A 14,792-nucleotide genomic window follows, 5' to 3' on the forward strand; every position below is an offset into this window, starting at 1 on the left:
CCCCGTCCCCCTTCTCGCATTGCTCCTTGCACCCCATACACCAGAATGACAGACGAAGATCTCTCTCTATCCACTCCTCCGTCGTCGTCGGTCCCCAGCCCCTCGGCCCATTTTTACCCATTTGCAACGTCCCCGGACATCATCCGTTCCCATGAGAAAGATGTCTTTCTCACGTCGAGTCTGGTGTATCAGGCTCAATCCATAGCTCGATCCCTCCGCGGAGCCCGATTTGCTCACACCTACTCCGATACCATAAAGAATCTTACCGAAATTCTATACTTTTCCTTAACAACATTGATCGGGAACCGGACCTTGGGAGAGGAATACTGTGATCTTGTTCAGCTGGAGGATGACACCCTCAGACTCCCATCTATCGCGCGACGTGCTGGATACGTCATGAGTAGTATCTTGTCTCCATGGATTCTGCAGAAAACCCTCCCCATCCTTCGTCAACGACTACGCGCCAAGTTAGAGCGCAGTATCGCTCGACAACAACTCAAGGCCCAGCAAACTCGGGAAACCCTGAATGACTCGAAGAGCAAGTCTACGAAGAAACCGGGGCTTTTTACAAAGTTGCGCATTCAGCAATATATCCTTGAGCATCTTGACTCAATCACGTCACTTTCTCCCATCTACGCTCTTAGCATCGCGACCTTCTATTTTACTGGGTCATACTACCATCTGTCGAAGCGCTTTGGGGGTCTCCGCTACGTGTTTACGAAAAAGCTCGAAGTAAATGAACAACGGGTTGGATATGAAGTGCTGGGTGTGCTACTAGTCTTGCAGATTGCTGTCCAGAGTGTTCTTCATATTAAAAAGGTCGGGGTCAGTCTGCAGCAAGAAGAAAGTGTCGAGATGGGGTCAGGCGATTCGAATCCGCAGGACAAGTCCTTGCTTCAGTCCATCGAAAATCCTTCTTCACTCCCGCATCTACCAGCTGATAACGCTCGGTATGATCTAGGGGAGGACCCTAACACCATCCCCTGGGTTCCCTCGGGTCAGCAGCGCAAATGCACGCTTTGTCTAGAATCCTTCAAGGATCCAAGCGTGACAACATGTGGCCATGTATTCTGTTGGACATGCGTCCGAGACTGGGTGCGCGAGAAGCCCGAGTGTCCCCTTTGCCGACAAGAAGTTCTCCTATCGAAAGTACTGCCCTTGAGAGGGTAGCCTGTTGAAGTATCAAGACTCAAACATTTTAACGTGCGCATCTATTTATATACGTTTATTTGTCATCGAGCGTCTTATATTTGCATATGAGTGTCATGCCTCTCTTTATTCTGCTTTCTTGTCTCTTCTTGAAACCAACGCTTAGACAAATATACCCATTGTATATGTAGTGGCCCGTTCAATCCATGGAAAGTGTGTTCAATATTTGACTCTACCCAAAAGACTTCCTCGGCGTGAGTTGAGAACTTCATTGTATACAGCAGTAAAAGTCTATAAACCTCTTGTCATATATGGTCGCTTCTAAATTGCAGACTTTGGTATCCGAAATGTCAAAAAGAGGGAATCAATAGAAATGAACGACACAGGGTATTCCATCGACTTCTGTACTTATGCGTTCATGGAAAACCATGAATGGTCGCGTACTCTTCCTCACGCTTCCAAATTGACATGCTTTGTGTCTTCCTCGGCTGGCGTGTCTGCTTTCTGGTCGACTAACTGGACGTCATCAGAATCGACATTCTCGGCGGATCCCTCTACTACTCGAATTGGTAGGTCCAACTCGGCATGTGCAGGTAGAGGGGGCATGGGATCTAAAGATTGCCTTTTGGCATTCAGAGTATCGAACAGACAGATACATGCATATGGATCAGTGGCAGCATCTGGAAAAGGAGTGTCAATATTGAGTAGGCAGATCACACCAAGACGATGGGCGTGGGCGGACTCACATTGTACCTGGGGGTAATTAAGGGCAACTGTCCAATCGCTGCAACGGACAGACTCTTCTTTCACCAACGGTAGCCCAAAATGTTCTTCCACTTGGTCGTTCAGACTAACAAGTCTCTTATTGATCAGGCGCGGGTTCGAATGACAGTGTTTGACCAGTTTGTGCAAATGACTGAGTTCAAAAATGGCGCGAGCATCGATCTTCAGGAATTTTCGCAGACGAGTGCAATCTGCTTTTATGGATACTCCAACTTTGGTGATGTCTGGAGACTCGAGTATTTTCTTCAAAGTAGGCGCAACCAGGTCTTTAACCCCTTTGGCCGGCTTAAACATTGCAACTTGGAATAACGCGATGCGACTTTTGTTCGCAAGTTGTATTAGAGAGACGTTGTTTTGGAGGCTGTCGGAGGCAGAGACCTGAGCTTTCCACTCCATATCAAATCCAAGGACTTCATCCTCTGCGAAGTACTTTGCTACCTTCTCCGTGTTTTTCAATGATTTGCAGTAATGTACAATGATGTCTTTCCCCTCAGGACTCTTCTGGGAGCTATAGCTCCAGAATTCCGGCACGGAATCCGGGGTTTCATCAGAGGTTAAGTCTTCAAGTGGCGGCATTGATTGGGGTGTCTCATCTTGAACCAGAGAGATAGTCCGACCGATACCAGCATATTCGCCGGGACCAGTAGGTTGTGCAGCTATTGGTTCAGTGCAGGCATTGGATGAATAGTATCTGTTTGCTTGCCCCATATTGTGAGGCCTGCATTTGTTGAGAACACCAATCCTTGAGTTTAACGAACAATGGGCAGACGCAAGGACCGGTATCCTAGATTGTGGTTTGCGACAATGGCTTGAGATTTCAGAAAAGCGCGTTCGTTCCTTTGAGGGAGGATGGAACTTGCGCTCAAGAATAGGGAAAGATAGTCCGAGTTTCGGTTCCCTGGTTATTCCCCGAGCAACATGGATTACTATCGCAGCATCCCTATTGAAGTTTTTGGTGTGGTATAGCATCACCGACAGTTTCTTCTGCTGAGATGCTTTTTTGGTATACGAATAAATGGGAGAAGACCGAGAGGAATAACCTAATAGTCTTCGATACACTTTAAATGCAGGCCCATTGAGACAGCTAGAGTTCAGTCAGTAAAACCCCCAAATAAGGGAGATAGAACAGCTCTGCATACCTGGCACTGACGGAAGACAGACTAACGCCTAATGTACCGACACTATAGCTTCCGGAACTCACACTAAGCCTTCCGGGACAAGTCTTAAAGGTTCCCATGTTTTGCTGCAGCATGCATAATGACTGAATCCCAGCAACAGAATCATCGAATTACTAGAAGGCGTTAAGAAGAGGTCATCATGTCAAGATTCAGGAATAAACAAACCCAGAAAGAGGCCGAAGCCGCGGCAGTTGACCTGATTGGCGCTAGACCGGCGGAACGGATAAACCCGACGTCCATGCGGTGCGCCAAGATTGTCCGACCGGCAATAATCGAAGATCTGCTCTGCCCAACCACATCAATCTCTATATCACCTGTACCTGAGGAAGGTGCCGAGCTTTATTACCCCCGGACGACTCATCATTCTTATTCCCTCTCATAGTCTCAGTCATTGTCTCTACCGCTAGACCAGAATGGCGTCGCAACTTCTTCCCCTAGGTAAGTGGCCCGAATGGCTTACATATACATGTGACCCCTCGCTAACCAACATGCTAGAACTGATTGACAAGTGTGTCGGCTCGAGGATTTGGGTCATCATGAAAAACGACAAGGGTTAGCAGTTTTGTGTCCTGAGGATGGCGATGTACTAATACCGGCACAGAATTCTCCGGCACTTTGCTCGGATTTGATGACTACGTCAGTAAGTTTTAAGCCCATTATCCAACTCAGACTTCGTTCATATGCTGATTTACTCTAGACATGGTGTTGGAAGACGTGACCGAGTTGTGAGTCTCTTCAAGCCCCTCGATTCCAGGGGTTGATGGTTCAGGTTCCTACTTCAGCCTGCCTCGCTAACACGACGACCAGCGATTATACCGGAACCCAAATTAAGCTCCCTAAGATTTTGCTCAACGGGAATAATGTTTGCATGGTAAGCGCTATAACTCCTCGAACTATCTCCATTCTTTTCTCACTGACCATCTACCCTCAGTTGATTCCGGGTGGCGAAGGGCCGGTTGGTAGCTCATAAGCCCATGATATCCATGTCTTTCTTTTTCTTGCGATGATGAGAACCACTTTGAATGACCGTCAAAATTATGTCAAATAGAATCTGCTGTAATAACAGAATTATGATCTCTGGCCAATGTTTTCCCATCGCCAACTTGGTCTCTGTCTTGATCTCGTCAGGAGAAAGGCACCAAGGTTACCTAGCGGTCTTTATCGAGTTATTCTTGATTTTGGGCTTGAAGGTTACTGTTTTGTATCTTGAGAACTTGCATCGTTGACGTGAGCAGTGACACCATAGGGAAATTCCCCAGTCCGTCTTGACATTGTTAGCTATGGGTGGACATTAGTGGGCAAAGTTCTCTAGACTTCACAGAAATGTCGAGGTGGGAATAAATAAGAGAAGAGAAAGAGTACGGTGTAATGCGAGAGAAGAAAGATATTGGAACGTTACTCTATTATTCAATACAGGGGGAATTCAGCATTTCTAAGAATGAACTTTGGCTGACAAAATGAGAGCTCGCGCCGAGAAAGTCGAACTAGACGGTCATTGGGTGATTCGAGAGACCACAAAGCCTGACATTAAGCTGATGGACAGACGATTTCTGAGAGTTGGATTTGGTAAATGCCTTAGATATGTCTTATGGGTACTAGATCTGGCAAACAGTCCCGAAAGGGAAGGACAGAGGACAAGACACAAAGCGGAAAATCAGACAGAAATGATTTTAAGAAGCAGTCAATGACAAGGCGAGCTGGAAAGGATTGAAGTCACTACTCCGTAATGCTCAAGGCCCTGAATCGGGGATAGAGAGGCAATTCTACCACGACGACTATGGCAACGCATGATTCTGATTCATGGATGATATGCAATACATTGTTGCCTTGGGTCGACCCACAATGGGGGATCTGGGGTGCTTGGGCCGGGCCGGTCAAAGTTGGGGAGTAGGGACGATCGTGAGCGAGGCAGGGGAACAATAATTACAATATCAAGAATCAAGATGGAGGTGGTTCTACCCCGGATCCCAAGTGGAATCTGTTACATAACAGGTTCCGCCAGCCCCCGCGTTTTGTAGCGACGGGCTGCGGGGAAAAGTAACTCTAACTTACTTTCCCTCTAACCTCGTAAACAAAATCGGTCATTAGAATAACGTTCGTCTTCCATACCATCTTGCTAATCTGCTGCGCGATTATGTCGTTGTTGAAGACGGTAAGGATTGACGAGAAGCCATGCATGTTGGGTGGAATCTGACCGGCTACCTCCCGGTTGATGGACCGAACTTGCATATCTCCGTCGTGGAACACGGGATATCTAGACTGTAGGTTCCGTACTCAGATACTCGGAGATCATAGCGATGCGGAGAATAATACGCATCCCGTGTGTTCCAAAAGTTGCGGAACTCCGTTAAACCTGGAGTAGCACTACATATGTCAACGCAGAGTGGTCATTGGTCAGCCGCCAGAAGCCTCGATATTCGAGTAAGGATGGTTGCACCTGGCGACTATTCGCTGGAGCCGTCTAGTCTCCCCATGGCGCTTTGGTAGCCACGAGTGGCGCGAGGCTTTTCTAGGGGAGCAATACGGCGAATGTGATGCTAGTGCTAGGTCGGTGAACGAGGAGTTCCTCACCTCCATTCCATCATCTGGCACTCGATTGGTTTTTCATGGTTTCAACAGAAATGAAATCATCTGGAAGCTACCAGTGTGGAACTTGAGTTCGTATTTCGGGAACGCCGTGGAGGGCTCACAGACTTTTTAGATCTCTCGACGACCTGGTGTCCTGTAAACCCTCCATGTTTCACTTGGTTGCGCCGAGGCAACATCAAATGTGCGGTAAGCCAAAGACATCCCGCCCTGCGTCTATTTGAAAATTGCTTGTGACCGGCAAGCCGCATGTGCCTTCAGGGATGAGGGAACTGCCCCAAGTAAGACTAGAAAAGGGATTCACTACCGGACAGCTATTCATGTAAAGCTGAATGCCTGAAGGAAATTATGACATGATTCCGCCCCCCCTCCCTTCGGAAATAAACTGATTCGGAGCTGACACCATAGACATTCTTTGCTATATTTTTTTTTTTTTTTTTTTTTTTTTAAAGAAAAAAAAAAAAAAAAGTCCGAATCAGGATGAGGGGGCCATCGAGGGTTTGCATTAGCCGGACTACGGCGACTGCCCGTGATGGATGTTTTCTCCCGTGCTTCTATGCATTTGCTGGCCGTTGGTAGATTAGTCCTTTGCGGTCTCTCGTTGGTTCAAAAAAAAAAAAAAAAAAAAAAAAAGCTTTATCCCAAACCATGACAAGATCCCAGAGAGTCACAGGGGAGCCACGAAGAAGGCCAGGATGATTGCGCGCGATATTTGGGAGTTGAAAGAAGTGAACATGGGCAAGCCGTCCTTTGGGGGACAAAGGCGCTTTGGGCCGAAACGTTATCAGCGCCAACTAGTAGTGGTAGTGAGCCACGCCAGCCGGCGTACGTCAAGAGGAAACAAAGGGACCTGCAGGAGGGACTCTCTTATCTCGATGGCTCGACAGGAACCCTGATTGGAGTTCGGGGTGGGGAAACCGACCTGGATTGGTTATCTTGAAGCACTTCAAGGGTTCATCCGCACGGGGGCCAATGCTTCGACTGTTGGATTTTTTTTCTTTTTTGTTTTTTTTTTTATCTTTGTTTTTTGGTTTCCCCCCTCCCCCCGAATCTTCCACCGCAGTGGCAACAGCCGGTCATATCCGGATGCAGCTCTACAACTCGCTCTGACATTCTAACAAGAACGCTACCTACAAGCGGCGGTATTCAAGCCACCAATAACAGGGGGTAGTACGGTGTATTTGCCCCGTATAATTCAAGAACAAAGCAGCAGGATTTGCTCGACCAGATCTAGCCCTTTTGGCCTGCGATCCGTGTAAGGCCCTGGGGATTCGGGTTGCATCCCCAAAATTAAAGGGATTGCCGCGTAGTTGTTACCAGAAGCCATTATGAATCGATTCTCCGATAACTAGATGAACTGATAGGAGGCTAATCAACTATCAGCAGAAGTGCATATCGGAGAGTGTAACGTTGGCTGTGAAATCGCATTAGATCACACGACAAGAGCTGGTCGACTCGTTCCAAGGTTGACTGGTCTTGTGTCCATTGGTCGTTCAAGGCTACTCGGTCGGCAGGACAAAATATCAGATTATAAGGCATACCTCCCCAACCCTTAGATATTCAACTAGGCAAGGTGGTCGAGTGGTTAAGACGTAAGACTTGAATCCTCTCCTGGATGTTATCTTATCCCTTCGGGGTCGCGCGTTCAAATCGCGTCCTTGTCGATTTATTTTTTCTTCTTCCATTCATTTCTTTTTTTGTGCTCTTAGGACCTGTGGGATTAAAAAATCATCCCACTTCACTTAATTTTGCTCTAGACTAGAATATCTTGCATCTCCAGGTCACAGTCTCTTGTCTCCTTTTTTATTTTCTTTTTCTGTCCTATCAGCGAACCCTGGTCGGCGACTTCTTGGGTGGCGCGGAGGTCCCGCATGTCCGGACTTATCAATAGAGCATGATGGATAATAAGTCAATTCCCGTCAAGTAATAGTAATGCGATTACACCCCCGATAGTCTAATCAGAATTAAATTAAATTAATCCGACTGGGTATTTTAGGTTTCCCCATAGTGAACCACGCCGTGGATACCTCTTCTGGATCCGTACTGGACTGCAGCACAACCTACCTACGGTGTATGCTTCTCCTCTCATGGATGACTGGATGTCCATCTGCCTCGTACTAGCTCTCTAGCACTGTCCATCGGTCAGCCCGTCGTGCGCATAATGCTAGCCCGGTCCTGGTGGTTGTTGATCCGGTTGCAATCGTGACCCTCGTGGCTTACTTGCTTGCTCGATTTAAATACTCCCTGGCTCCCTCCAATCTCCGTCGCTTTACTCGATGCGCCCAGCCATTTCCTTGCCCTCTTGCTTCGACGAAGTCAACCCTTGTGCTTGTTTTCCTGGCCACTTTCGTTTATTGGCTGAAAAGACTTGATTCACTGGCTGATACCTAACAGTCATCTCCTCTCATCTGCTTGGCTGTTTCCTCCGCCGCTTCTTCGCTCTACCCCCCTTATCTATCCTTACTTGACTATCGTTCCAGAGATCCATTTCCCTTGTAATTCTTACGACCTGCGGTGCTCACGGCTTGTCCTTGGACTGTGGTCCCTCTCCAGTTTTTGATCTTTGCACGGACCCCTGGTGAACGTATCCATGGAGAAGGACGCGATTGAGCCCAAGGCTCAGCCTTCGGTGTCCGCTGACACACCTCCGCCGCCAACTTATGGCGAGTCAGAGGTCACTCGAGGAAGCGTTGGTCGGCGGATATGGGATAGTTTCAAGAGGGATCCCAATGCTCATGTTCATACCTCGTCTGGAGCGAACGGGAAGTCCTTCGATATCGAACATGCGGCGGAACAGACCGCTGCCTCCCCGCTGCAGCGCAGTCTCAAATCCCGCCATCTGCAGATGATCGCTATCGGTGGTTCGATCGGTATGTACCCCTGTCTGTTTCGCTGTGTCCGATAGTACCGCGCTGACCCCCCTTTGTGTGATTGCAGGCACGGGTCTCTTCGTCGGTTCCGGAAAAGTGTTGGCCACGGGTGGTCCAGCATCGGTTCTTATCGCTTATGCCTTGATCGGCTGCATGCTCTATTGTACAGTTCATGCTCTGGGGGAGATGTCAGTCATCTTCCCGGTTGCCGGTTCCTTCGCCCACTTCTCGACCCGTTTCATCGATCCTGCCTGGGGTTTCGCCATGGGCTGGAACTATGCTGTGCAGTGGCTTGTGGTTCTGCCGTTGGAGATTGTTGCTGCATCAATTACAGTCGACTACTGGGAGTCTAGTGTTTCCAACGCAGCATGGGTCGCTATCTTCTGGGCAGTAATCGTTTCCATTAATATGTTCGGTGTTAAGGGTTACGGCGAAGCCGAGTTCGTCTTTTCTCTGATAAAGGTCATTGCAGTGATTGGTTTTATGTAAGTGGACCCGACCGGGGTATCGCCTCATATCGACGGGAACAGGCAAACTGACGCGAGTCCAGTATTCTCGGGATCATTCTCAACTGCGGTGGTGGTCCTGAAGGCGGATATATCGGTGGAAAGTATTGGCACAACCCCGGCGCGTTCCACAACGGCTTCAAGGGTCTTTGCAGCGTGTTCGTCAACGCCGCTTTTGCCTTTTCGGGTACCGAGCTGGTTGGCTTAGCTGCTGCCGAGACAGCGAATCCTCGGAAGTCCCTCCCGACCGCTGTGAAGCAGGTGTTCTGGCGTATCACCCTCTTCTATATCGTTTCTCTCACTCTGATCGGCCTCCTCGTGCCATATAACAACGACCAGCTGCTGAGCGGCGCTTCCAGCTCCGACGCCAAAGCATCCCCCTTCGTGATTGCCATTAAGAACGCCGGAATTTCCGTGCTTGATTCAATCATGAACGTCGTGATCATGATAGCGGTTCTGTCCGTTGGTAATTCGTCTGTCTATGGCTCCTCGCGAACTCTGGCGGCGCTCGCCGAGCAAGGACAAGCGCCCCGGTTCCTGGCTTACATTGATCGCAAGGGTCGTCCTCTCCCGGCCATTCTGATTGCCTCGGCCCTTGGCCTGCTTGGTTTCTTAGCGGCCTCGGACAAGCAAGAAATCGCATTCGAGTGGATGATGGCCATCTCGGGACTATCGTCTATCTTTACCTGGGGCTCAGTCTGCCTTTCTCACATCCGCTTCCGGCGTGCCTGGAAGGTGCAAGGCCACAGCCTGAATGAGTTGGCCTTTACCTCCCAGCCCGGCCTGGTCGGATCTTGGATCGGATTCGGGTTCAATTGTCTCGTGCTTGTGGCTCAGTTCTGGGTCGGCTTTGCTCCCATTGGATACAAAGATATGACGACGAGCGAGCTGGTCAACAACTTCTTCTCTGTGTATCTGGCCGCCCCGGTTGTGTTGGTCTGCTACATCCCATACAAGCTCTATTATAAGACGCCTTTCCTCCGCGCGAAGGACATGGACCTGCATACCGGGCGCCGGGATCTTGATATCCAGTATCTGATCGAACAAGAGCGAGCTGAACAGGCGGCGTGGCCGGCGTGGAAGAAGCTTTACAAATTTTTCTGTTAGCCATGCTTTTAAATTCTCCGAGCAATTGAGCAAGCGCGAGAGCTTGCGTTTCCTGATCTATTTTTGATTTCTTTCCTTCTTCTTCTTCTTCTTCTTCTTCTTCTTCTTCTTCTCTCCCCCCTGCTTCCTCTTCCAAATGATGTATGATAATAATGATAATGGCTATGCTTTTATGGGAGCACTCCTTGATTCCACCCCAGTGGTATGTAGATAGTCAGTGGCCCGTTATTCTCCAGCTGGAGAACGGTCCAGATGGGCGCTAACGCCGGTGGTACAGTAAAACGGGTACGAGGGCGAAAATCATACACGGTGGTTACCACGGGGCAGGGTACGTTAGCGGTACTTAAATCCAGAGTATTGCTCGGTACTTGACAGAGGTAGCGCCAGGGTAACCAGGCTGTTGCGGGCCAGGGGGTAGCAAATTTACCATGTCTCAGTCGGTAATCTTTCACGGCGCGACCAAAAATAGACCAGCCGGCGGAGAACACGTGAGTCGGAGGCAGCAACGGGCCTACCAGTCCGACTAGTTTCAGACCTTCAGCCTTTCCAGACGGTAAATTACCGATGAAGGATCCCAAAAGGACCGGCGGGAAGAGAAGCGCCCATCAAAGATCTCGCTCGGCCAACAAAAGCATCTGTTGTCATCTACCTTACCTATCTACTTCTGCTCTCACCCTTACGGACACCTCCTTCGGTTTTCTCTCCTCTCGCCTCCCCCTTCCCTGCTCTCTCGCCGCCCTTCTTGTGACCTACCTAACTCCTAGATTCCCGCTCGCAGGCGCCCTCGCATAACTACTACTCGTCGGGCCTATGCTGGTTCGCTTCGCAGCCGCTTCGTGTTACGATAGGAATCGCAAAAGCTTGATTCCTCCAGGCGCTGGGAAAGAAGCTGGTCGCTCTTTCTACCCCTCTTCTTGAGATTTCCTCGTTGCTCTTCGGGCGTCTATTTGGCTAAGTGCCCGGGCTGGCTTTTTGGGTGACTTTCTTTGGGTTTCCGTGCTCAGCTCTTACATTTTTGGGGGAAGTTTCCATGCCCCTTTACCACCCGCGCAGTGTGCCATACTAGATCAACTCTCTTTGAATTGGTTCGACTTGTCATTCAGCGGTCACAATGCCTGGCTTTTCGGATTCCTTCTGGACGCCCGACTACGCCACGGGACTCGGGGTGCTCTACGGGAAACTTCAACAAGGCGTTGTTGAAAACAAGCAGGTTTACACAATTGCCTCCATGCGTGCAGATGCCGAAGAACTATATGGTACCAAGCTTGGGGATATTGCGCCGAGCGTGGATCGCATGACGACCGGATTTGGGAAGGATGATGGGGCCAGTGTGCGAAAGGTGGGTGGATTGTCCCCATGAGTTGATGGCGGCTGCCTTCCCTCTTCGCTTCTGTCTACTAACATGGCAATATTTTCATCACAGGCATACGAGGGGGTTCGTACAGAAATGGTTGAATCGGCCAAAAATCATCAGAAGATCGCATCGAACATCCGTGAATTAGTCGTCACGCCGTTTCGGCGCTGGTGCGACCAACACGAGGCTCGGATCCAGATCTCCCACGACGACCTTCAGTCTCGCATCAAGGAACACACAAAACAAGTGGAACTGGTCAAGAAACTGCGAAGCCAATATTTTAACAAGTGTCGCGTGGTGGAGGATCTAGAGGAGGAGAACAAGCTTGCCTTCCAGGCTCCTGAAACCAGCCCGAAGGCCAACGCTCCAAAAATCGTCCTTCCTGAGGAGCAGGAGCCGGAGGAAGAGCCACTTGAGATTGGGGATCACATGTACACCCCCGAAGATCTCAAAAAGCTCCTGCTGCACATGCTGGACAACATCAAATTGGGCGACGTTAAAGTGCCCATTATCGGAACCTATCAAAACACGTCGACTGGCGCCGATATTGTGGAATACACCCAAAAGCATATGAATGCCACCAGCGTGACCTACGCTGAGAGAATCGGACAGGATCTTGTCGACGGCGGCATTCTCCGATTAGTGGGCAATATGGGCAGCACCTTTGCCAACAGCTCCAAGATGCGATACCAGTGGCGTCCTAGAGTGTTCCAAATCACCGGCATCCCCGACAAGAAAACACCGTTGATGCGTGTGACCTCAATCGCGTCGAGCGAAGACGGCAGTGAATCCCCGATCTCCTCCGTTTCGGAAATGTTGGCAGTCTGGAATCCGCTCAACAACCCCCATCCGAACGAGACGCCGGCTGAGAAGCTGCGCAGGGAGGCGCGTGAGGCTGATGAGCGATACAAGGGTGCTATTCGGAAATTGGACCAGATCCGATGCAAGCTCGAAGAAGAGATTGTGGAAAACCTCCGCTTTATGGAGCAGTGCGAACTGGACCGATTGAAAGCAATCAAGGCCGTTGTTCTGGATTTCTCCGGTGCAGTTAGCAACGTGATCCCTAACCTGCAAAGCACGGTGGATCATATGATGCTGTACCAGGAAACAATTCAACCACTTGGGGATTTGAGATATCTTCTCGAGAACTACCGCACGGGAGGTTTCGTGCCCCGAGTACAAGCCTATGAAAACTATTATGGGTCCGTGGAAGGTGAGTGTCTACGGTTTCAGTTCATGTACAGACAAGTTGGTTGCTAACATGGTCAGATCAAATTTTCGGTGTGGATCTTGAGGCCAGGGCGAGGGCCGACCGTAAACGCGTTCCTATTCTGGTGACCACCATTCTGACCTATTTGGATAACCGTAAGTCAGCGTCACTACATCGAGGAACCCGATTGATGCTAAAGGAGTTTCTATTAGGATACCCCGAACTCGAGGGCGATGAGGCGCGGCGCGCAATCTGGCTTTTCGATGTTCCTCTGTCAGCAACACACCACCTGCGGGGTGTTCTGAACAACACCAAGGTCGACTACGGAGAATTGTTGCCGAAATATGAGATGCCAATTATCGCGAGTGTATTGAAATTGTATCTCTTGGAATTGCCAGGTATGTTTGGGACTCGTTGGACAACTTGAAACATCTGCTAACTCGAACCCCAGACTCTCTTGTTTCCTCCCAAGTTTACGAAATTGTCAAGACTATCTATTCTACCACTGCTCATGAGACCACGGAAGAAGGACGCATTAAGGTCTTGCAGAGCACTCTGGGCCAACTTCGTCTTAACAACATAGCTACCCTTGACGCCATCATGACTCATTTCACGCGCCTGATAGATCTCACGACTGCTGACGACGCCTACGTTTCTTCCCTTGCTCAATCATTGGCTCCTTGCATCCTTCGTCCACGCACGGAAAGCAGCCTCACGATGAATGAACGGCACAGTTATCGCCTGATCCGGGACTTGTTCGCCCACAAGGATGCCATCTTTGGCGAGCTGAAGCGGCAATCAAGTGCACTTGGACTCGGAGGGCCGTCCAACAATCGTCCACGCGCTATTAGCACTGACGAGAGCAATCGTCGGGCAGCTATGGAGGCTCGCGCTCGCGCTATCGTTGATCGCACTCGCGCTAATAGCCCGGCGCCTCCTCAGAAACACCGTCGTGACCGATCCAGTGGCGCTTCTGAGACTAGACGCTTCCCCGTCAACGTCACCAGCCCGACCGAGAGGAGGCCCATCGTCCGAAATAGCCTTGATGTTCCCAGCAGCAACAGCTCTCCAACGGGACCTGAGCAACTGTCTACCGCCAGCATCAACACCGCCGAGCCTGTCACCAATGGTACCTCTAGTGACTCTCAGGCCTCCGCCGCCGCTAGTGGAAGCCCTTCTTCTGGCACGTCTAGCCCCCCACCACCGGCTGCGCCTGAAGATTCTCCCACGCCCACGCCCACGCCAGCCCACGATGCCGAGAAGCGCGCTTCCACTCGCTCTAGTGGCATCTACACCCGGAAACCCGGTCTCGGCAGCAGGTCCAGCTTCCCCACCGTTGCAAGCGGGGAGTCAGAGCCGGGCAGCCAGAGAAACAGCCTGGTTGAGAACGAACCCCCAAAAGGCGTGACTCTGGAAGATAAACCCATGGATGATTAAATGCGTCGACGTCGATACTCACCTTGAATTGATTTGCAGCAACCAGAAAGGGACAAGAAAAAGAACAGAATCTCCAAATCATACGTTTGCACGTGGAACAAGACTTTCATTTTTCTTTCCTTGACGGTCTCTCCCACCTTTAAATAGCGGCTCAGCATATCTGTCGTCTATCATTACTATGGAGCTTTCCCCATCTTCATCGTTGGTGGATAGATAGGTATGTGTGACCACTTGAATTCTCATACTTTCAGCAGGCCTTGTAAGTTGGGATGATTGTGGTGGCAGCTTCTACTCTTTTCTTTGTATTCAAGTATAAAGTCTATCATTATACTTCACATACCCAATTTTTTCTGTATGTTTATATTCATTTGCTTTGTATGCATAAATGCCACCCACTACTTTTCATTGACTTTCTTTCTTTTTTTGTGTTTGTTTTTGGCTTTGCTGTCTACTATGCTTCATTCTGATGTTTTCTTTCCTTCCTTTATCAATACAAGCGACTGTATGATGTTGACTTGTAGAGCATTCATTCATCTACAATAACCAAGACAAGAGGACGTAGAAGTGCATCGTGAAAGGTTCTTTATAATTTCGTCATAATACCATAGCCAA

General features: G+C 49.6%; 5 protein-coding genes across 5 annotated transcripts; 4 read left to right on the top strand and 1 right to left on the bottom strand.

The window, feature by feature from the left end:
- Window positions 1-45: 45 nt before the first annotated feature.
- pex10 (ubiquitin-protein ligase peroxin 10) lies at window positions 46-1,170 on the top strand (the record flags this gene model as incomplete). The annotated part of the gene is made up of 1 exon (XM_053098953.1): window positions 46-1,170. One exon carries the CDS (start codon window positions 46-48, stop codon window positions 1,168-1,170), a length of 1,125 nt encoding a protein of 374 aa, XP_052957246.1.
- A 429-nt stretch (window positions 1,171-1,599) lies between these two features.
- KD926_005766 (3'-5' exonuclease) lies at window positions 1,600-2,640 on the bottom strand (the record flags this gene model as incomplete). Its single annotated transcript, XM_053098954.1, has 1 exon — window positions 1,600-2,640. One exon carries the CDS (start codon window positions 2,638-2,640, stop codon window positions 1,600-1,602), a length of 1,041 nt encoding a protein of 346 aa, XP_052957247.1.
- An 883-nt stretch (window positions 2,641-3,523) lies between these two features.
- Window positions 3,524-4,080, top strand: KD926_005767 (RNA-binding protein LSM5; the record flags this gene model as incomplete). Its single annotated transcript, XM_053098955.1, has 6 exons — window positions 3,524-3,548; window positions 3,606-3,662; window positions 3,712-3,750; window positions 3,808-3,835; window positions 3,918-3,981; window positions 4,042-4,080. 6 exons carry the CDS (start codon window positions 3,524-3,526, stop codon window positions 4,078-4,080), a joined length of 252 nt encoding a protein of 83 aa, XP_052957248.1.
- Window positions 4,081-8,286: 4,206 nt separating this feature from the next.
- Window positions 8,287-10,179, top strand: KD926_005768 (amino acid permease GAP1; the record flags this gene model as incomplete). Its single annotated transcript, XM_053098956.1, has 3 exons — window positions 8,287-8,566; window positions 8,634-9,051; window positions 9,117-10,179. The coding sequence occupies 3 exons, from the start codon at window positions 8,287-8,289 to the stop codon at window positions 10,177-10,179; spliced, it is 1,761 nt and encodes a 586-aa protein (XP_052957249.1).
- A 1,111-nt stretch (window positions 10,180-11,290) lies between these two features.
- Window positions 11,291-14,180, top strand: KD926_005769 (GTPase-activating protein RGD2; the record flags this gene model as incomplete). The annotated part of the gene is made up of 5 exons (XM_053098957.1): window positions 11,291-11,518; window positions 11,603-12,746; window positions 12,803-12,898; window positions 12,956-13,141; window positions 13,195-14,180. 5 exons carry the CDS (start codon window positions 11,291-11,293, stop codon window positions 14,178-14,180), a joined length of 2,640 nt encoding a protein of 879 aa, XP_052957250.1.
- Window positions 14,181-14,792: the final 612 nt, after the last annotated feature.

Source organism: Aspergillus affinis (genome assembly GCF_023601865.1).
Source record: "Aspergillus affinis strain CMG 70 chromosome Unknown NODE_29_length_302309_cov_84_903329, whole genome shotgun sequence".
NCBI lineage: Eukaryota > Fungi > Ascomycota > Eurotiomycetes > Eurotiales > Aspergillaceae > Aspergillus > Aspergillus affinis.